The sequence below is a fragment of the Sylvia atricapilla genome, chromosome 10 (assembly GCF_009819655.1).
Source record: "Sylvia atricapilla isolate bSylAtr1 chromosome 10, bSylAtr1.pri, whole genome shotgun sequence".
Classification (NCBI taxonomy): domain Eukaryota; kingdom Metazoa; phylum Chordata; class Aves; order Passeriformes; family Sylviidae; genus Sylvia; species Sylvia atricapilla.
The window spans coordinates 48,760-69,646 of NC_089149.1; the positions used below are offsets into that span (position 1 = coordinate 48,760).

The 20,887-nt window shown below is 38.7% G+C and overlaps 2 protein-coding genes across 6 annotated transcripts in view; one reads left to right on the top strand and one right to left on the bottom strand.

The window, feature by feature from the left end:
- The first annotated feature begins 236 nt into the window (after positions 1-236).
- HPS3 (HPS3 biogenesis of lysosomal organelles complex 2 subunit 1) lies at positions 237-20,717 on the top strand. 2 transcript variants are annotated; one of them, XM_066325637.1, is made up of 17 exons: positions 261-514; positions 1,384-1,878; positions 3,124-3,310; positions 4,241-4,326; positions 5,941-6,133; positions 6,402-6,483; positions 7,896-8,050; positions 8,629-8,737; positions 8,935-9,116; positions 9,482-9,659; positions 10,300-10,530; positions 12,222-12,407; positions 13,668-13,856; positions 14,444-14,551; positions 14,915-15,121; positions 16,399-16,489; positions 17,617-20,717. In XM_066325637.1, exons 1-17 carry the CDS (start codon positions 292-294, stop codon positions 17,742-17,744), a joined length of 3,030 nt encoding a protein of 1,009 aa, XP_066181734.1. In that variant the 5' UTR covers positions 261-291; the 3' UTR covers positions 17,745-20,717. The 2 variants fall into 2 exon arrangements, with proteins under 2 accessions (XP_066181735.1, XP_066181734.1); XM_066325638.1 differs by lacking the exons at positions 7,896-8,050; positions 8,629-8,737 and having other exon boundaries at positions 237-514.
- The window catches only part of CP (ceruloplasmin), a 32,927-nt gene continuing 15,932 nt past the window's right edge, over positions 3,893-20,887 (bottom strand). Inside the window, exon 19 of one of the 4 annotated variants that reach the window (XM_066325642.1) lies at positions 3,893-3,927. In XM_066325642.1, coding sequence (XP_066181739.1) covers positions 3,920-3,927 — 8 coding nt within the window. In that variant the 3' untranslated portion in view covers positions 3,893-3,919. Of the gene's footprint in view, positions 3,928-17,576; positions 17,791-18,217; positions 19,876-20,887 lie in introns of those variants that run through there. The other 3 variants (XM_066325640.1, XM_066325641.1, XM_066325639.1) reach the window with 3 other exon arrangements.

The window sequence follows — 20,887 nt, forward strand, 5'->3', positions numbered from 1 at the left end:
AAGCCGTGCCCAAGTGGAAGCAGCTCCGCACTCGAGCCGCCACCATTCCCAGACAGCGTTGCTCTGCCATGACGGCGGATTCCCGGGGCTGCTCACCCAACACCGGAGTCATGCCAAGGCCACACGGAACCTCGCACGAGGGTATCTGCCCCGGGGCGGCCTCACACTGCCGGCCGAGCCCGGCCCCGCACAGCGCCGCTCCGAAGCGGCTCGGCCCACCGCGGAAATGCAGGGCGCCGCCCCGGAAAGCTGCGGGTGCTCTCCGCTGCTGCGGCAGAACTTTTCGGGACCATGGTGCAGCTTTACAATCTGCACCCGTTCGGATCGCAGCGAGTAGTGCCCTGCAAGCAAGAACCGGCGCACTTCTGCTGCGGCCAAGATGTTCTGTTCGTGGCCAGCACGGCGGCCAGCTGCAGGGTGGAGGTGTTCGCCGTGTGCGAGCAGGGCCGCTGCGAGGCCCTGGGCTCCTTCGCCACGCTGGGTCCGGTACTGCGCATGGCGCACAGCTCGGCAGGTCAGTCCCGGCGATCGCTGGGTCCGTGAGTGCTTGGCTGGGGAGGCAGGGACGAGAGTCAGGCTCGAGTCCGTGGAGCGACCCTGGGGCTCTGCCGGGACTGGGGCGGGGGGGGGGGCTGTGGGAGGCGGGCGGCGAACGATGCCGCCCGGGTTCCACCGCAAGAGGAGGGCCTGGCCGTCCCACCCGCCTCTCCCTCAGCTTCTTTGTCAGGCTGCTTCCGAGCCGGAGGTGGGGCGGGCCTGCTGGAGCGGGCCGGTCAGCGGGCCGGGTAGGGAGGCGCGGGCCGGTCCCAGCGTCGGCAGCGCTAGGGCCGGCAGGGAGGGTCGGAGCCGCATCTCGCGTCGTCGTCTGCCTTCGCCTCGGTTGCGGTCTGCGCTCCCGCCCTTCTTTTTGTTTGTTTGTATGGTGTTTTTTGTTTTGTTTTGTTTGTTTGATTGTTTTTTAAGACACGGAGTGGGTGGTCGTTTCAGCCCATTCCACGGCTGTTCATGAGTCTATTGGTCTATTGCTTTCCATGGTCTGCAGAGAACTACACATTTCCTCATTAATGGATATGAGAAGGTGTGGGGTGGGGGAAGCCTTGTATACAGTCTCAGTTTATAGAGAGGATTCTCAGCTTATAGAGGGTTACTCTGGACCTACATCTGTAAGTCCCTGCTTTTAGTGGTGTGTGAAGTGTGTGCCACCTAGCAAAGAAACTTGTGCTTTGTATTCAATTAGAGAAAAATTAGTGAAAATTGTTTTTCGAATGTTCTGTAAGAGTTAAGTCTTGAAGATGTTCTTTGTTGTGTACTACAACAGCTAAAGAGCGCAGAAACTGTCATCTATTTTTTAATTATGTATCAGTATTACTGCTTTCTTTTAAGGAGACTATCTGGTGACAATTGAAGAAAAAAGCAAAGCAACTTTCCTAAGAGCATATACGAACTGGAGATGCATGTCTGCAGGGAGCTCTCGCGTGTGTGTTCGGATGGTTGGTCACAAGATGGAAGAGTCATACAGTGAAACCTTAAAAGAACAGATGTCAGTTGTTGAAATGCCACTTTCAGATCCTCCACTGTGCATTTCGTGCTGTCCTGTGAATGGAGATCTCCTTGTGGGCTGCAAAAATAAATTGGTCATGTTCTGTTTGAAGTACCGGGTCATAAACCAGAATTTGACTGTGTTAGATTTTGAACGATCCTTAATTTTGCACATTGATAACATCATTCCTACTGAAGTTGCATTTTGTGCCAGACATATAGCCATAACAACAGAGCTGGATGTTCTAATCCTGAAACTGGAACTGGTCCAGCAAAGTGCAGACAGGACAGAGCAATGTACTCAGGGAGTCAGTGCACCAGAAAAGGCTGTGGATGGAGGTAGGTACTGAAATAATTTATTTTTTTTTTTATTTTCCAAGAATCTGGTAATTGGTTCCCATTGTTCTGAAAGTAGTCTCAAACAAGGTCTGTGCCTTTCAAAAAAATATTTCCAGATTGTCCTATCACTGACTATCAGCTGAACATCCTAGAGCATGAAAAGTTGTACCAACCTGCAGTTGGAGGTAACATTTCAAGCAAATATGCCGTTGTGCTGCACTGTTAGAGGATAGTACAGCCTTTGCAGACACAGAATTAGGTCCCTGCTTTAGGGCGCCATGATGAGGCAAGTTGAAGTGGTAGTAGTTCAGTGTGCTGTGTTCAGAAAAATTATTCTACCAGTGTTGCTGCCTAAGTAACTGGCTTACACAATTAAGAATGTTTCTGTTGTGATGCCTGTGTGCTTTTGTGTCTGTTATGCTCAGAACCTGCCATAATCAAGCAAATTCTCCTTTTTCAGTCCTTTTTCTTATTCAGGGGCTTGCCTTAGAATTCTAAAAATCCCAGAAACAGATGTACTCAGGAGGTTTCATTCCTGTGTATTGCAAGATATCAATCCATATGTAATCAATTATCAATTCCCCTTTTTCCAAACATATGTGTATCAGATCAACACAAATAAATCTTAGGACGGTCCTTTCTTTATAACTGAAGAAACTTAAAAGGATGGTTGTTTAGAAATGGAAATTGTACATAGAGAATATTTAAAGGGTAAGAAAAATGAGACTTTTCAGATAGGGATAACATAAATGCAGTGCTCTTCACTGAGTGAAGATGGGCCTTTTCTCAGATAATGGCATCCTACCTCTATGTTTTTTTATTACTAAAAACTACATGGAAAAGTTCTGGTTACTGAGTGTTATTAAGATTTGCTTTCTAGGACTTAAATGAGTTAAAGATAACACAACTTCCATGATAGCTGCCTTTGCCTTCTCAAAACCTCTTCAGCCAAAGGTCAACGTTTTTTGATGACCAGTCATTTGTGGCACTGGTTGCCTTCGACTCACCTCCTGATGAACAGTTTACCTGTTTGGGGTGTTTTTCCAGAAATCTTGACTCTTAAGTATTCAGACTGTTGAGGATGAAATAGGACTTGTTCCCATCTTCTAGTATGGCTGTTTTCAATATCTTGTGGTTTGAGGAAGCCAATGCTAGCAGGGTAGCTATAATTGGAGTATTTAATTGATGTTGTCATACCATGTGTGGAATGGTTTGAGCAATTACGATAGCATTTTCGTTGCTCAGGTGTGAAAGATGAAAGTCCTTCAACACATCCTTTACAGCTTGAATTAGATGAGTTCATCATATGTCAGAAGCCTGTGGAACTGCTTGGGGAAGAAAGTAAGCTGTGTGAGATACCCGTCACACTGGAGTCCACAGAGTTACCTACAGAAGACACAAAGCACTTCCAAGTGCAATATCTGCTTTTTAGGTATTACAGATGTATTTTCCTTCTCTGGGTTAATTTACTACAGAAAACCAAACTGAGTCATGTGTTTTGTCTTTTCAAAGGGAAACTCCTGATATTTTGACTTCTGGGGTTTTTATAAGGTTTGGTGTTTCTTTTGAATTGAGGAAATTATGGGATACCAAAGAAAGACGGTTTTTTAGTATCTGGGAATATTTCACTTGGAAGGGATCTGCAGCAATCATCTAGTGCAACGGCTTCACTACTTCTGGGGTGAGCCGCTGTTAAAGCATATTATTAAGGGCACAGTCCAAACGCCTCTTGAACAGTGACAGGTCTAGGGCATCATTCTTGGTAGGAAAATGCTTCCTCACGTCAAGTCTGAACCTCCCCTGGCACGGCTTTGAGCCTTTTCAAGGAGTCTTGTCCCAGGATCCCAGGTAGAAAAGTTCAGCACCTGTGTCTTCAGGTCCCCTCCTCAGGAAGCTGATTTAAATTCATCAAAATTTCTATCAAAAGCTGAGGAAGAATTGATGCCAGGGTCCAACAGTGAATTCCAAAGCAAATCAGGGAAAATGATGACACATAACAGGAAAAAAATAGTACTGGAGATGGCATGATGTTCCATATAGCTCAGTGGACTAAAAACAAAGAGGAAAAAAAAGGTCAAAATCAAGCGCAAGATTTCTTCAGTGATGTCAATCTTTGATGTGCATTTTAAAGACAAGCAAAGAGAGACGATTTTGGTTACAGGAACTCGTTAGAGTTCTATCTAGCTGTGCCATTTTTTTTTTTTGTCATTGCTGTGCTAATGACATTTGGTAATAGGAGTGTATTGTTGTTGAGTGTTAAAACATGAGCTGTGCCTCTTCTAGCCATTGCTTTTTACTTATCCTAAGTATATCATCATAATTTCTCACTGCACTCCCATGTTGTTTTGGACTTTTTTCCTAGACGTTTTGCACCTGACCAGTCACCTTTTGGGTTTTGTGAAGAAATAAAGTTGCACTCTGTTCAACTGCTTCCTGTGTACCAGACAGGTATGTGGGTATGCATGAATGCACAATGGACTGTGTCACAGGAGACTTGTGAAAGGAGTTTCTTTGTGTATCCTGTTTCATACACTGTGTGATTTCTGTATGATTTGTTTTGAAATTGAGATCTTTCCTCCCTTTTCAATGATTTAAACTGAGCTTCTGTTAACAAAAAAGTATTTTAATTTCTCCAAGTTCTACATAAACCTTGAACTAAAATACCAATTCAGCACACCAGAAGTGTGACTAAATCAGCTTTTAATCAGTTCTTTACCTATAAATTTTGTGTTGCAAAACAGCCACAATGTAAAACATTGCATTAATAAAATTCTCCTTAGTGTTACAAGATACTAGACTGCCACTCAGCCAGCCAAGGAAATCATAGTAGTAAACCTTAATAATCACTAAGATACCGTTACCTTTCTGAAGGGCCCTAATTAAAACTGGAAGGAATGAATGCAGATTTTAGGGGTTCTCTAGCTCAAGTCCCAAAGGATCCATGGAAGAAGTTAATGTGTGTTAGCGCTCACATTTCGTAGAATCATAGAATGGCCTGAGTTGGAAGGGACTCACATGGATCATTGAATCCAACTCCTAGCCCTGTGCAGGAGAGCCCCAAGAGTCCCGCCAACTGCCTGAGAAGATTTTCCAAACGCTCTTTGAGCTCTGGCAGGCCTGGGCTGTGACCACTGCCCTGGGCAGCCTGTTCCAGTGCCCAGCCACCTTCTGGGGGAAGAACCTTTTCAGAATACCCAACCTAAACCTCCCCTGACGTGGCTTCATGCCATTCCCTCAGGAACTGCACGTAAAATGCTCTTAGGTCTCTCCATGGTCTCCTCCAGGCTAAGCAAACCAAGCTGCCCTCAGCCACTTCTCCTATGGCCTCCCCTCCAGACTCTTCATCGTCTTTGTAGCCCACCCTTAGTCTCACCCTTAGGTTTATATCCTTCTTGTATTGTGCTGCACCAAACTGCCCCCAGGACTCAAGATAATGGTGCCTCAGTGCAGAACAGGGCAGGACAATCCCATCGCTGTCCTCCCAACAGTGCTGTGTCTGATGCATCCCAAAAGCCCTTGAATTTTACAGACTGCTCACTTGGTTTGAGATGGTTTACTGTCTGCTAAGTAGCAATGCCTCATTTAACTTGCAGCTGACTGAAAAGAACAAGCCACTTGCCATTTAACTGCAGCTGTATTAGGCTCTTGTGTGATTTACAGGCTTTGACAAAAAGGTCTGTAGAACATGTAATTGTCTAAGTAATTAAAAGTAATTTTCTAAGATCGGGCTTTCAGTCCATGGATGAATAGTTGTGGTGAATTTAGGACTCTAATGCTAGAGAGTTACATCTATAGAATTTCTGTAGTTACATCTATAGAATTTCTTCACTAGGTGCTATGTCCATATTTTTGTGTAAGTGCCTCCAAATGAGGTAGCATGTCATAGAAACTTTTGACATGTGCACTGTGCTTCATATGAAAGTTATTTTTACTATCTACCAAAAAAACTAGTCTGCAACTTGGGCAGGTTTGATTGTATCTTTTAGGTATCAGGCTTGGAATGGAATTGCCAGGTTTTTATTTATGAAATATATAAAATGCCTTGCTCATTTTTACATCTAGGACTTTCTGCAACAGCCTGTGAGGAAACTGAGAACAAGAGAAAGCTTCTGAGTCTCTTCTGCTTTTTCTCTTTACCTCATGTTGGATATCTCTACTCTATTGGGAATTTAGTAGAACTAATTTCTACTTATCAATATTCGGAGAAGTCAGAGCAGGCAGTCCTCACTCCACAGTTCCTGCATGTCATTACAAGGTACTGTGTTTACGGTTTTACTGATAGTATTACTATGTTTCTTTATGCTACTATCCTTTTTAATTTTTTTTTCCCTCCAATATGTCCTTTATGGTCTTCTGGAAATCTCTGGGCAGGCTCATGTGCTACTTCAGCATACCCTCCTGCTTAGGCTTTTAATTCCATTCCTTCAAAGGAAAAAGAGGTGATTCACTGTAGTCTTGGCTACTTGGTTTTTGCAAATCTTAATTTTTTTCCTTCATTGTTGTGTTTTCTTCTTTTCCTCTAGTCAGAACTTGCAGTGTTTCACAGTGCGATGCAGTGCAGCAGCAGCTCGTGGTGAGGATCCATATATTGACACGACTGTGAAGGTGCACCTCTCATTATCTCACTAATAAATTGGGGGAAGTGGGTGTGGCACGTAGTTGGCTTAGGTTTGGAAATCCTGTTAATTTCTAGTGGTTAACCAATATAACAACATGCAAAATGAATGGCATGTTGTATTTTGGTGGTCTACAGATGTCTCAATGAAACAATCTAGTACTGCCATGTAAAATTCTAGACTATTAGTAGAATGTTTTCAAAAACATGAAAAGCTATAAAATCACTTTCTAAACTAAATTTTGTGCTTTTCTGTATAAAGCCACACAAAGGGTGCCGAGTTTTCTTTTATTGTATGATGTTTCTCGCTCTTAGGTGTCCTTGAAAAACCAGTTTTCCTAAGAGGCAGGTAGGCAATCAAACAAGTTTGCTACCAGTACTTAGGGCATGTTTTTTTATAGGAGGGCTTTTGATCTCTGGAGGTCTAAACTTTTCCCTTCCTTAAATTGCTTATTAGAAAAATCTATTGAATGTAAAGATAGTGATACACGTTAATAAAAGTAGTAGGAAAGATAGATGTGGGTGTATTTTAGGATAGCATTTAAGGATTTCTTCTGACCATGTAGCTAGCAGACATAAGAAAACCGTAGGACAGCAGAAGTTTTACAAAATTTTAAGGAGCTAAACATGTAGTTCTCTGCTCTGGATAGCTAATACTAGAATGTCACTCAATCTCTCCTGTCTATTCTCTAGTCTCAGCTTTCTGTGTTTTCACTGTGGATTATGTTGAAATACTTCACAGTTCCTCCAGTAAGTCAACAGGCTGCCTCCTGTGTCTGTAAGAGTTTTACAGAGATATGAAGGCTGCAGTTCTACACAGATTTCTGTGCTGCAGCAGGCCATATGCAGTGTACCCACCCACATTTAGAGTATTTCTGTGCAAATGAGGTTGCATTTTTCCATTTTTAGTCCAGTAAAGATAATTGCATATGTTTTATGTGAAAAGTGCATATGGAACATATCGGGAAAATAATACTGGTTATGTAGGTAATAGGCAAGCAAATATAATACTTCTGTGTGTAATTGCTTTTTATAAGCAACTGAAATCAAGGCTTTTATAACCAGGCAATCTTTTAAAACTTGGCCAAATTCAAACTATTCAGGACAAAGTTTTGCGCATTTGGCTTCTACCTTGGGTTGGATTATTTTGAGAAACCTAGCTGAAACTGTGCAGTTGCTTTGAAGAGTGAAATAATTTTTTTCCACTCATTTTTAAATGATTCTTGTTAAGCATTTATGAGTATTTTTATTCTTGCTTAAATAAAGGACTCAAAGTTAGGAAAGCCAGTGAATGTTTTTAATGTCAGATCATTGTACAAAGATTACTCTTCTTTTTTTCTGATTTATTTAAAAACTCAACATATACCAAGTAAAATTACAGAACAGTCACTTTCCTTTATAGGCTTGTCCACCTGTCACACTGGATGTCTGTACATTAAGAATGCAGCTTTTTATAGGACCAAGAGCTATCTGTCATTTCAGAAACCATATAATTCTTTTGACTAAGGCAGACACAGAAGATATTACTGAAAGAAGAAAGCCTACAAGAAGGATGCTGTAAGGATTTGTGTCTTTTAGGGAGATGGTACTTACAGCTCTGTGCACAGTGCTGAACTTGTGGATATTGCAGTTTAAGAGTGGTTCCTCTGTTGAAAAACTCTGTAGAGATAATTGCCTTCTTATTGATTGAGAAGAGCAATCAAAGTTTTTTTTGTCCCCCAATTCTATTGTATTTACTGACATAGAAGAAATGAGCATAAAGTCACAAATGCTGGAAGTCAACAAGATGATAAAATAACATTACTAAGAATTTATCCTGAGAATTTTTTTAAAAATTACCTTGAGAAAAAAATGTAGACTACCAAATATATGTAGTGCCAAAGCTACATGTTAGAAAATATGTTGCAGTACAAAATTAAATGTCATATCTTTGGCTAAGGCGTAGGCATGTTCTATTATTAGCCAGTATGACTTAAATATATAGAATCATCTATATATTTAATTCTTTACAGCTTAGCTCTCCAGCACTTACTGGTCTGCAAACATACCTATTTCTGCATTTGAATTATGAAATGAGTGCACGTTTTTTTTGGTTGCATAGTGTTTATTTCAGCACTGACACCTCTTTTCTCTAGTTCCAGAAAGGCTGACAGCATCAAATCCAGAACAAAATCTGAGTCAGAGCCTGGTTGGAATTTATATATTATAAACACTGTTTCAACAATTCAGCTTTACAAAGAAATGGTATTGCCCAACTCCTGCTTTTGTAGTTTGCTAACTAAAAATAAGTACTGTTAATTAATCTCTGATGCATGTCATTGCTGAATATAGTGTAATGTATTTCTTGTGAAGAAATACAACGGCTGCTGTCCTAATTAGAATTGTTCCTGTATATTCTTAATTTTTGTCATCAGCCTAAGTGTATCCTGTGTCTGTTCTAGGTAGATTATAGTAGAACCTATGAAAATGTTAAAACTGAGAGCTGCATCCATCTTCTAAGTGAGGCTCACTTACTGGTCAGAGCGGCTATAATGGACCCTTATTTCCTTAAATCAGATGAGAAGGAAGATCTTCTAAGAGCATTCAGAGAAAGTTGTGCCTTTTTAGGAGACTGCTACAGCAGGTATGTTTTAGACGTCAAAGTGGTATAGGTGAGCTATGTTTCCAGTAGTGTAACCTTAAAATAAAAATACATAATTCTTTGCTATTTTCCATTAGTATTGCATATGTAATACAAATTTTTCTGTTTGACAAAGCTAGCTTAATCTAGTCGTCTGTTCAGTATCTGGTTGTCTTTATTGTCGTTGAAGAGAATTCAATTATTCAGAATTATGTTGAATTCAACAGAATTATGTTGAATATGAACAATATATGCAGATAACTGATGTGCCTGCAACGTTGTTTGATGTCATTTGAGTTCTTACAGTGATGGCAAAAGCGTTGCCCTTAGTTGTTTTGTTATTTTTTCCTTCTTCTCTATTCCTTCAGGTTTGACACAAAGGATTACCACCTTGCTTTGCCATACTACAGAATGTCAGGTTTATCCATGACTGAAGTTTTAAAGAGACTAGTTTCAGAAGGTGATGAAATACAGACATATGAGAGAGGATTTATATTTTACTTAACTCATTCTCTTAATGAAGACTCAAGTGAAGAATTAAGCAAGGTAGAAATAAGTTGGTTTATTTGTAATCTGCTCATTTAGTTCTGATTTTAAGAATTGTGTATCAAATATTAATCACTTTCCCTTTGAAAATGCTGAGCTGCATTTTAAATTTTACAGTTATTCTTTTTCACATTATTTTTATTTTCCCATCTTTATTGAATAGCAAGCTGCTTTGGACTGTGATGCTTTGGACTGTGTTCCATCTTACAGATTTGGCTATCATGATGCATGTTGCTATGGTATGGTTCCACTTGCACAGAGACACTTCTGTTTTAGGAAAGCTCTGCCTCAAATTTCTGTCATCTCTCATTTCTGTAGCAAAACAAACTTGTTTCTTTGATCATTGCTAAATTGTACAGATTGGTAAAAATAATTAATTTTGGTGGTGGATGTTCTCCTAGCATGCCAGAATATGGGTTGAATCACTACCAGTTAAAAATCCTTTACTTTTACAAGTAGGGAGGAGAGAGGCAGGAAAGGCACTGTGATTTGACAGCTAAGCTAAACTTGTCTGTTTTAAAAAAATACAAACAAACCAGCCACAAAAAATCAAAACAACAGAACTGCACTACTTTGATATGTCATAGAAGAATGTGTATGTGCAAAGGTCTAAACTATCAAATGGCTTTTATTTCATTAGGAATCAGGAAATAAAGTTCTGCAGATATTCTATTTCACGGACCCTGTGCAGCTGCCTCATATCCTTTGTAGTCCCAGCATGAGAAACGTATGTCCTTTGACAGCTGTGAAGTATCTTCAGAAAGTAGAAAAGATGATGCCATCAGTGGTCCTGACACTTACTAAGGCTTTCTTGGCTTTGAAAATGGGAGACCTGACAATGTATGAACGTGAAATGGACTCCTATAAGGAGGTAAAGTATGCCAAGAGCATGAACTATTCATGCTTTACATGTCCAAGTCGATAGTTTGACTTGTAGTTGCATTTTACAGTAAAAGAAACCTCTGATCACTCCTTTTCCTCCTGATATGCTGTGTATACTACACAGACTGTCTGCAGTAACAGTAGAATGGAGGGCTGGCATTCAGTGGGACTGTACAGTTTACCCTGCAGGTAGGGTAGTCTTGTCTTGGCGAAGACTTACAAAATAAACAAGTTTTAAAGCTCCTAATTCTTATCGAGTAGATGTTGTTTTACTGGAGTGTAACCAACTCTGCCGGTGCTCTTCAGTTGCATGGGAGGATTGTATAGTAGCATTTCTACACTTCTCCACCTGAAATTAATGTGATATGCCTATTGAAACACCATCTGTACGCAAACAGCTGTTACAAAATTGCTCTTGAACAGAGTATTTGTCCATGGTGCTCACAGACTGAAGTTTCCGTATACAATTTCACATCTTACGTGAAATCAAAGCTCTTAACTCTTACTGAGAACAGCTCAGAACCTACTTCAGAGCTATCAAAGTAAGAATTCCCGATCACTAGGGGCAAAAATGTTAGTGGAGCTGTCTCTGCCATAGATGTTCACATGTGTGAAACAAGTCTGTAAATTCTTGTTGAGTTTGATAGAAACTATCAAATATAGTGGAATATTCAAAAGTGATAGAGTTTGAAACAGAGGCTTTTTCTTAAAAGAAAACGTTGGGAGTCTAAACACTTTTGAAATGAATGGATAGCTGTTTCAAAGTTAGTTATCATGCGTTGGTGGGAGAGGTCCTGCAGGATTTTTAAAGTTAGCTGGTTTTGAGTGGCAAGGTGGGAATTGTGGGGAGCTGTTTCAAAAATTATATTCAGCACCACCTGCTTTTGCAGCCCAATTAAGTGAAATTGCCGTGTTGTGAGCAAACATACACTGCATGGATGTTATTTTGAGAATAAGGTGGCTTAGGCTTGAGTGATTTTGGTTGGATTTTCTTTCTTTCTAATCTGATATATTTAATATGTTCTATTGCGCTTCACCTTTAAAAAAGCATTTTCTTTCAAAGTAGGGGAAAAACCCACTTTCAGAAAGCTAATCAAAAATTTTCTTCTAGGTCTGCCTTGTATTTCCGGTGTAATTCATTGAATGTGCTTAGGCATTATTTTTCCACTGTCTTTAAAATGGGAATAATTTGTTGTTATACTCAGCTTCAAAAGCACTCACATAACTCAAAATAGCTTATTGTTGCACAAAGTGCAGCACATTTTGATCATTGTTTCAGGGGTATTTTCAAAATAAAAATCACACTTTAGCAAAGTAGACTACTGAAATTTAGCAAAGTAGCCTCTTGAAAAGTCAGCCAGTGATTTTTCAAACCACTATCTATATTAAATGTCTTGGATTTCGTCATGAAATCCATTTAATGTGTGCATTGCCTCTGTCTTTCAACAGCGTATTGCTTTCAGTGTTTAGACACAAGGCCTGTTTTTCAGGAGTTGCTGCTCCAGAATGTGGTTTGAATCTCTGTCTCTGGAGAGCTACTCTATGAATTGCAGAAAGGATTTATTTCTTCTCTGACTACTTCCATCTAAATTTCACTGCCTGGGGAAGCACTGAGTTTACTGAGTAGAATCATCTATATATTTAATTCTTGACCTGATTTACATCTAATTATGTTTGTAGACAACGCTGGCTTGTGGCTTTATTGGGCAACCACGACTCCTGCAGCAGCGTACGGAAGGAATTGTTATGCCAACTGAGTTTGCTGTTCACCTGAAGGAGATGCAGCCTGGTTTATTGGTGGCTGCCACTGTGGCTTTACATGAGAACAGTAAAATTGAACTAGAAGAAGCAGATACCTTTTTCAAGGTTGGCCTGTGATGATGTTTTTGCTTCTATTTTTTTCATAGGGACATTGTTGTGGGAAAGAAAAGCAGCCTCAGTTGCTCCTTCACTCACATTTCAGCATTTCTTCAGAAAGAGCAAGATGAGGGTTGGAGATACTCTAGTCATGATAGATGGTTAGAGAGCCAGAAACTGGGCCTTCTGGAGTGAAATACTGGTTAAAATAAGCAAAGCAAAAAACCCCAACCAAAAAACCAACCAAACAGAAAACAAACAAACAAAACCCCAAACAAACAAACAAAACCCCAAAACAAACAACACAAAACCTCCCAAAAAAAGTCCCAAACAAAACCACCACAAAAACACCCCAACAAAAACATCCATTAAATTCCCTGTTTTTACCCTGTCATTTGAATGGAAAATACCCTGATCTCAGAGCCCTTTCAGTGGCTTACTAGTGATTGATCTTCCTAAGGCCACTGAAATGTAACAGAATTTAGATAAATTAATTACATAAGCTCCTTTTAAAGGAGTCTTTAGAATTAAAACATACTTTTAAAGAATCAGGCTTAAATATGAAGGTGTATAATGTTCTCATGATTTGTCTAAATTGGTGAAAGAAAAGTGTGTATCTGCAGTTTATAAGAAGAAACGCTAATAGTTTTTCTAGTGTCCATGAAGCTTGCTTTCTTTCAGCTGGGAATAGACAAACCTTTTTGTCTTTTATCTTTTGTCTTTTATCTTCACTATATCTGTTTTTATGAAAGACCTGTATCAAAAAGAGAAGTCATGAAGTTCCAGTTGGAACAAGTGGTGTTGTTTAAAAACCTTTGGAAACCAAGTAAAAATCCTTTTTGCTGGCACAGCAGATCTTAAAACGTCTTCCTTATGGGTCCTACCATGATACCCAGCTGAGCTACACAGTGGATCTTATCCTGGACTATAGAGACTACTTTTGAAGGCATCTACTTTCTATTGGCATATGTAAAAATCCTCCTCATTAGCAGTCTGCAAATACTTGCTGGCAGTTGTACTAAAATTTCTGTCAGTGGGCTAAATCTTAAAAAATTAATCAAATCTGTTGCTCAGAATTGATTACCTTATAACCATTTAATGAACTTTTTACTTTGCATAGCAATGTATTACATAGACTCACAGGACAAAAAAAGAATCAAAATTCTGCTTGTAGTAAAAGTGAAAAATGGTTTCTCCTGTCTTTTGTAACTTTTGCTACTAATAATCACCATAGTCTAACTTACTGTCTTCTTTAATTTTTATTCTTAGATGTTGTGTAATAGCAGTGAAAACACTATTCCCCAGCTCCTGGTGGATTTTTGGGAAGCTCTTCTTGTAGTGTCCTCTCAGGAAGAAATACTTCAGGAGCTCCTATTGAGGGTTACTTCTCAGTATGTTTGGAGAATATCAAGGAAGCAACTTCCTGAGACTAAGCCATTGAAAACAACAGAAGATCTAGTAAGTTGTGAGCCACACAGAAGAAGTTTAAGGAATTAAGGAAGTTTAAGGACTCTGTGAACCACGCAGAGGAAGTTTTGGAGTGTTCCTCCAAAATCTATCCAAGTACCATCCTTAATATTATGATTCTAGACAGTTTATCTCTTAAGAGAAGCAAGACTGAAATCAAACACGGTGGTGTGGAGTTACAAATTTGTGTTTCTGTCTTTGGCCAGTCCTGCTCTTTGGGGACATTTGCAAATATGGTTCTAACAGATATCTCAGCTCTGAAGAGAAATAAGGGTTAAAACAAAACAATGAGAATTTGTCAGGTAGATTATTTGCAATTTTACAAAGCTAAGTAAATGAGAAAATCGTGTAAATGATGAATTCTAAAGAATTATGAACAGGAAAGCTGAGATACAGAACTAAATAGAAGTTTCCAATTTATTTGTTACTAAATTGCATGGACCAGGAAAGAAAGGGTAGGTGCTCTTTTAAATTATGCTATTTGAGATTAAAATTTTCTTTACTCACTGTGACTTTCGTATGGAACTGTCACTAACAGAAATGTTTCTTTTATTGCAACTTGATTCTGTCTTGTATAGATAAACTCCTGTAGTCATTTTGGGTTGATTGTCCCATGGGTAACTTCCATAATGTCTGTGGGATGTTCATCTGACAAAGATTACCATGAGGACATCTCAAGGCTACAGGTATGAAACAGGTATTACATCTTGGTGCTTTGTATCTTAGATCCATTCTGCAAATGTTCATGTTTGTATGAACAGCTTTCTCCAGCAAACTCTCCTCCTTCTTTCCCCCTAAGTTATCCAAGTCAAAGTAAAAGGTTGACTGAAATGATGGAAGAAAAAAATACTGAAGAGTTCTGTTGATAACAGTATTTACATTTACATCTACTCTAAAATGGCTTTCTCAGTTTTCAGCAATATTTATTAAAGGAGGTGATTATTTCATGATTATTCCAGCAAGTAAGGGCTTCTGTTCTAAGGTTGTGGTTAGCATTTTTTGCAGCATTTGTCTTAAATCCAAACAATACTTTTTCTTCTTGTCTTCAGTCTCTTTTATGCAGTCAGTCAATCAATATAGCTTCAGCTCTCCCTTTTTTGGAGCCCCTGACAGAGGCTGACAATGTTGGCCTCACCATCTGTGTTCTCTGTAATACCCGTCTGGGCAAGTATGAGGAAGCCATCGACCAGCTTCTCAGAAGGTGTCCTGATGCAGTTGTGTTCTATGCTCAGCATGAGCTGAAAGGTGACAATCAGGTGGGCTACTTTCAGTACAGTTATTCACTATCATTTGGGTGTTTTTCCCCATAATGGAAATGCTGTATGTACAGCTGGGTTCTGGATGGATCACATAGCCTAGCTTTCAGACAAAGTAAATTGCTTAGCTTGAGTTCAGCCTCTTCCTTGGCATTTTAATTCCTTAACTCAGTCCCCAGTAATTATAACGGAATATCTTTCCTCCAGTTTATTTTGTTGCTTGCTTTATTCATTGTAGTAAACTTAAAGCATAGTCTTTTCAGATGGCAGAGTGCCTCAGAAGAGTGATATGTTCTTTTTCTACTGTAGATGGAAAGCTACCTAGTTTCTCACTGACTATGTTCTAAATTGTTTCTCAGTGCTTATGATGTGAAATCTTAGTAATAAGCTAATTGATAAGAGAACACGTCCTTCAAATAAAATTGCATTTAAATATGTTCTTCCTGTGTTTTAGGGACCATCTTCTGACCTTCTAGCAATTAGAATGGTATCAGTACACTAGTGGGAAGATTATGTCCTTTTGCCCCATTTTCCCATTAGACCTCTATACAGTTTTAGTGTTGGAACTGATTTTATTCTAGTGTTCCACGAATACAGGAGTTTATTTCCATTTGCCAGCACAGCAACTCAATTAATTGTATGCAGCTTTGCTGACCAGAGTCAGCAAAAATGATCTCTACCAGATGGATATACTATTCAGAACCAGATCTGAGCTTTTTATTCAGATCTGAAAATAGTTTCTGTGATTGTTTCCACATTAGAGCAGAATGTGAGGTTGCAGTACTAAATCTGAACACAAGGGAAAGAAAATAGTTGCCAATTTGGTTTTTTTTTTTCATTCTCCCGATTCTTATCTACAAACTTGTGCACAAAACCTAATTTACTTTACTGTTGGAATGAGACAGATCAGGTCGGGAGACAGAGCATTGCTATTCACCACTTTCCACGGAGCTGTTTTGAGAGAAAAAGAATTATCTGACTGCATTGGTATTGCTAATTATTTGACTTGTTTTAATCTTCTAAACTTTTTTCTATAGAGGTATGAGGGACACTGTAAAGATTTTTGAGCAGAAATGAGTTGCACTGAAGATTGAAAAACAACATATGCAAAATCACTGCATTTCTAAGCATTACATTAACTAATTATTGAGTTCATAATAACTGACCTGTATTTGTACATGTCTGAGCTTAGTTCAGGGTGCTTTTAGCAGGTCTTTCGTACTCTTAATTGCAGTCCTTGTTGATTTACACTTTTGCTATGGGGTTTTGTGGATTAGGCTCTGTGGTGGAACAAGCTGCTTCCTGAGCTTTGCAAGAGAACTAGACTTACTGGAAATGACTGCCGTGTTCTTATTTCATCACTGAAAGGTAAATCAATTGGTTGTAACTCAACTCCAGAAGGCTTTGTACATCATCTAACATTCTTAATAACTGTTCAGCCTAAGGATTACTGATAGGATAATTTGGAAAAAACAGGGGGTCTTTTTCTTCCGTTAAAGCGAATGGAGTTTAGCAGCGTTTCTGGTCATTAGCACAGAATTCTGCAATCTAGGTGGTGTAGCCACATAAAAATCACGGCATTCCTTTTGTATTGAAAACAGGTTGCTATCATCCTCCTTCTGTATAGGTCAGGAATCGACACCCTTAAAAAACCTACTAAACAGAACTAATTGTGAGTGGTTTTTTTCTAGGCTAAGTGATTATATGGTTCTTAGGTAGTAGGCTCCTATTGATAACGCAGGGGAGGCTTAAGTGTGTACTGATGTTTAGGTCATAGACCGAAAAAACCAGTGTGTTGATACTAGAAGTTGAGAAATCCACACTAGTAGTTCTGTAGTCCTATCGTTACATGTTCGTAAGAAGCTAATAATATTGTGTATAGCTGAGGAGCCAGTGTGATTGTTTTGACAAATTAGGAATATTAAATAAATCCACATACATTGTTAAGAGTTTGCCATTGAAAATGTATGCCTGAGAAAAACAGCATCGGGGGTTCACTGTGCAGAACAGGTTGCCATGCTCTATCATAAGCTTCTAGTTTCTGGTGCCAGCAGTTTTTCTTTGGATTTATTTTCATGCAGTAACTGTGCTATAATTGCTTAAGAACATAACATTACACAGCTTGGTCTGAGAAGCTTCTTGCAAAGTGTCCAGTTTTACCGATAGTGTTGAGTTAGGGTCGTAATAAGATTTCTAGGGCTTGCTTTGCATTTCATACAAAACATGTGAAATACTAGATTCATTAGTAAGTGCCATATGTAGACCAAATGAGTCAAGACAGAGGTGTGGTTTTGATCGACGTCATAATTTCAGTTTACTTTTTAGATTTCCCGCAGTTGTGTTTGCGCCCAAATGGCTATGTCTCAAATTTCATTTGCAATATTTAAATTATTTGATGACTTTAATTAATAATTACATTGTTAATGCTTTAGGGTTTTTTTCTTTATTCTAAAGACAAAATACCTAAACAATATTTTCTCCCCTGCTCTGAGCAGAAACTTTATCAATTGTTGCAATGGAGCTGGAGCTAAGAGATTTCCTCAGTCTTCTACCAGAGGATGGAACTGCAGCATTTTTTCTGCCACATCTTCTTCACTGCAGCCAGAAGAAGCTTCTGACCTAAAACAATGACCGGTGGACCTGCTATCCACTCGGCTACAAAGAATGTGCTGTAATAAAAAAGTAAATGAAACAAGCAGTAGAACTCCTTATAAGGTACTGTGGGATTCCCTTCACATATATCTTATGTCAACTACTGAAGGACAGCTGTTTCCTGAGGCAAAGCATCTGTTTTGAAGCTAATTTTGGTGCCAAAGCAGCTAGGAAATACAGACTCTACAGTACAGCTGAACATACAGTGTTCACTGAAAGTAAAGTAGAAAGTCAGTCTTAAATCTTTCTTAGTTGGATTGCTGACCTAGGGAGGAATTCAGGCTCAGGCATGTGTCTAACTGTATGAGTAAAAGTGAGTACCTTACTTTTCCAAGTGGAATTGGGCCCAACTGACTTGATATTGCAACACAGACATTTCCTTCCATTCTAGCTGGCAAAACCAGGCCACTTCTTTGTCATCTTAGTTACATACCCAGGCAAGTGTTATACTGAAAATGTTTTAATCTAGCAATTCACAAGAAAAGGCCATTAATCAAAGAAAAACAGAAGTGGAAGATACAGACTGCGGTTGGCTTGCTGGTCTTTGTTTTCTTTCTTCTGTTGTGCTCAGTCAGTAGACAGTGTTTGAAATATCACTAGGCCATAAAGCCAAATACTCTTACTTCTTCCAGGGTTTTTGGTAAGCATCTCAGCTGCTTGTGCATGTGTGTACTGATGTTTGTCTGTCTTGTGAGCAGAAAGCATCTTTCTATTCCTTCAGAGCTGAAATTCAGTCTTAATAAGCTGTCACAATGTTTATAACTTTCTTATGAATGTAATTTGGGGTTTTTGACAATTACTAAAAATACGACTCCCATTATCCCATAACCTTCTAAACCATCTGAAGGCCTAATTAGCTGACGGTAACTCTATAAAGATGTTTTCACTGGAGTTGCAATGTTATTTAAACCTGTAGAAGTCAGTCAGAAGAGATCATCTATATTTCAGCTAAAACACATGAACAAAGAAACAAACAAAAAAATCAAAAGTAGTTTAACTTACATAGCATTCCTGCTGCAGGTAAAATGAATGATCTAATTTACTGTTAGGTATTATGCCAGTTTCAATATAATCTTTAAAAAAGACCAAAGTGATTTAGGCTTATAACAGAGAAGCTATTTAATTTTTGCTGGTATAAACCCCAGATGTCTTGCTTTCCCTGCTTGTCCCATACATCTTTCCTTCTCATTTGGCACAGATCTAATGTGAGGAGTTGGGTTATTGAAACACAACTGTATCTCTCCTACTGTTTTAATTTTTCACTAGCATCAGCCATGCTCTAATACTGCTGCTTCCATCTGGCAAGAAACACTTCCTTTTCCTTTTGCAGCAGCAAAATGATTCCACTGCAGGAGTTACTTAAGAGTCATCAGAACAAAGCTCTTCAGTACCATAGTCACCAAATTTTGGCCTTCACTGTCTGCATTTCATCAAGCTTATTTCAGCCTAATTTTGCCTTGGAATTATTTTCATAACAGAAAGCCAAATATTTTCAATGCACGTTCTTGAAAGATACTACTGAATAAAATTGTAAAGTAATTCAACAGAAATAGTAGAACTATTTTGTTAACTGCTTAATTCTATATTACCATATATCTTCTCACTGTGAACCTACAGATAAAGTAGTAACCAAATTCCTGTTTTCTAAGCAGTTACTGCAGACATTCCTATCTAGTAAAATGTGACAGTATGATGACCAGGACCCCAAAATTTGCTGTTATACAGGGTTATTTGCAAATTAAAAAAAAAAAAAAAGTACATTTCATTAGCTCTTCCATGTTCCTCAGCTGCTAAATAACATGCACTAACCATCATCTAGAATGTTTCACTTGCAAGATACTATTTTAATTTATAGAAACATATGTTTATAAGCTATTACTTCCATTCAGCTGTCTTAGTCTGTGGTTCTTTTCTTAGCCATGGCCACTATTTGAAATCTTCCTAAATGTGTAGAGATGAGTGGTCCAGAAGAGAGTATTTTCCAAGAAATGAAGGTAGACCTTGGAGGGTCACTGTATTAAAATGCTTTCATCATTCTTGAGTGCCTGGCTTGGCTTTACATTTGAAGTGAGTGAATAATCTTGGGAACAGAGACTGTTTGTCTAGAAGGGGAAAAATAGGTTTTTGTTGCATTTCATCAAAAGAGTAGTCTGTGCATGCAGCCAACAGAGTTCAAAATCAGCACAGGGGATCCAAGTAACTTTTGGACATTGTGAGTTAGATTTAAAAACAACTTTAAGATGCACTGAAGGATACATTTTAAAGAAGTATAGATGGCTAATAGTAAAAAAAATCCCACATACTACCTATCCAAGTTAAAAGTCTGTTTTTACGTGTTTTTCTGTGTACTCTTAAATTAGCCTTGTTATTTTCTGGAGGTCTGGCATAACATACTCCGTAAATCAGTTTTAGTGTTTATAAAATAGAATTAGGTTGTTTCACAGTGGTGTATCAAAAAGAATTAGATTTTCTGTTTAACATTGCATTCTGTATTTTTAGTATAGCTATTAATGTAAATCATGTAGATGTGTATATATACACATACATCACATTTTGAATTATTTCTGCTGGTCACTTTTTGTCAATGCCTGTTATGCTCTGTCTTTTGAGTACTGGAGAATGTTGTTTTTAAAATTGTATTAACTTTTTAGAAACAAGAACTTTGAAAATTCTTCAAAATTCAAGGTTTTTCACTGGTAATATTGCTAGAGCAAGGTAATAGTATCTGTAAAGCTACAACATGCCCCTGAGAAAGTAAACTCTGTTTTAGTTTTTCAGTACTTCAGCTGTATGGGGATGATGAGTTCATCTGTATTTATCAGCTGTGCTTGTTTTGAACAAAGATTGAGATGAAGTTTTACGCTAGTGGCACTTCTTGGGTACAGAAATACTCTGTCTCATAAAGAATTCTTTTTAAATAAAAAAATCTGTCACTTAGATTTCATGGATGGTAAGTTGAAGTAGTAGTCAATTATCATCCAGTCCTTTAGCTACTTCATTTTCCTGAGCAGTACTGAGGGAAGTATGACCAGGTGGCCTAGGACATCTTGGCTTCTAGAGATGGAATACTGTTGGGTGCCAAAACTGGTTCTAAGGGTGCTGGCCTGTGTCTGT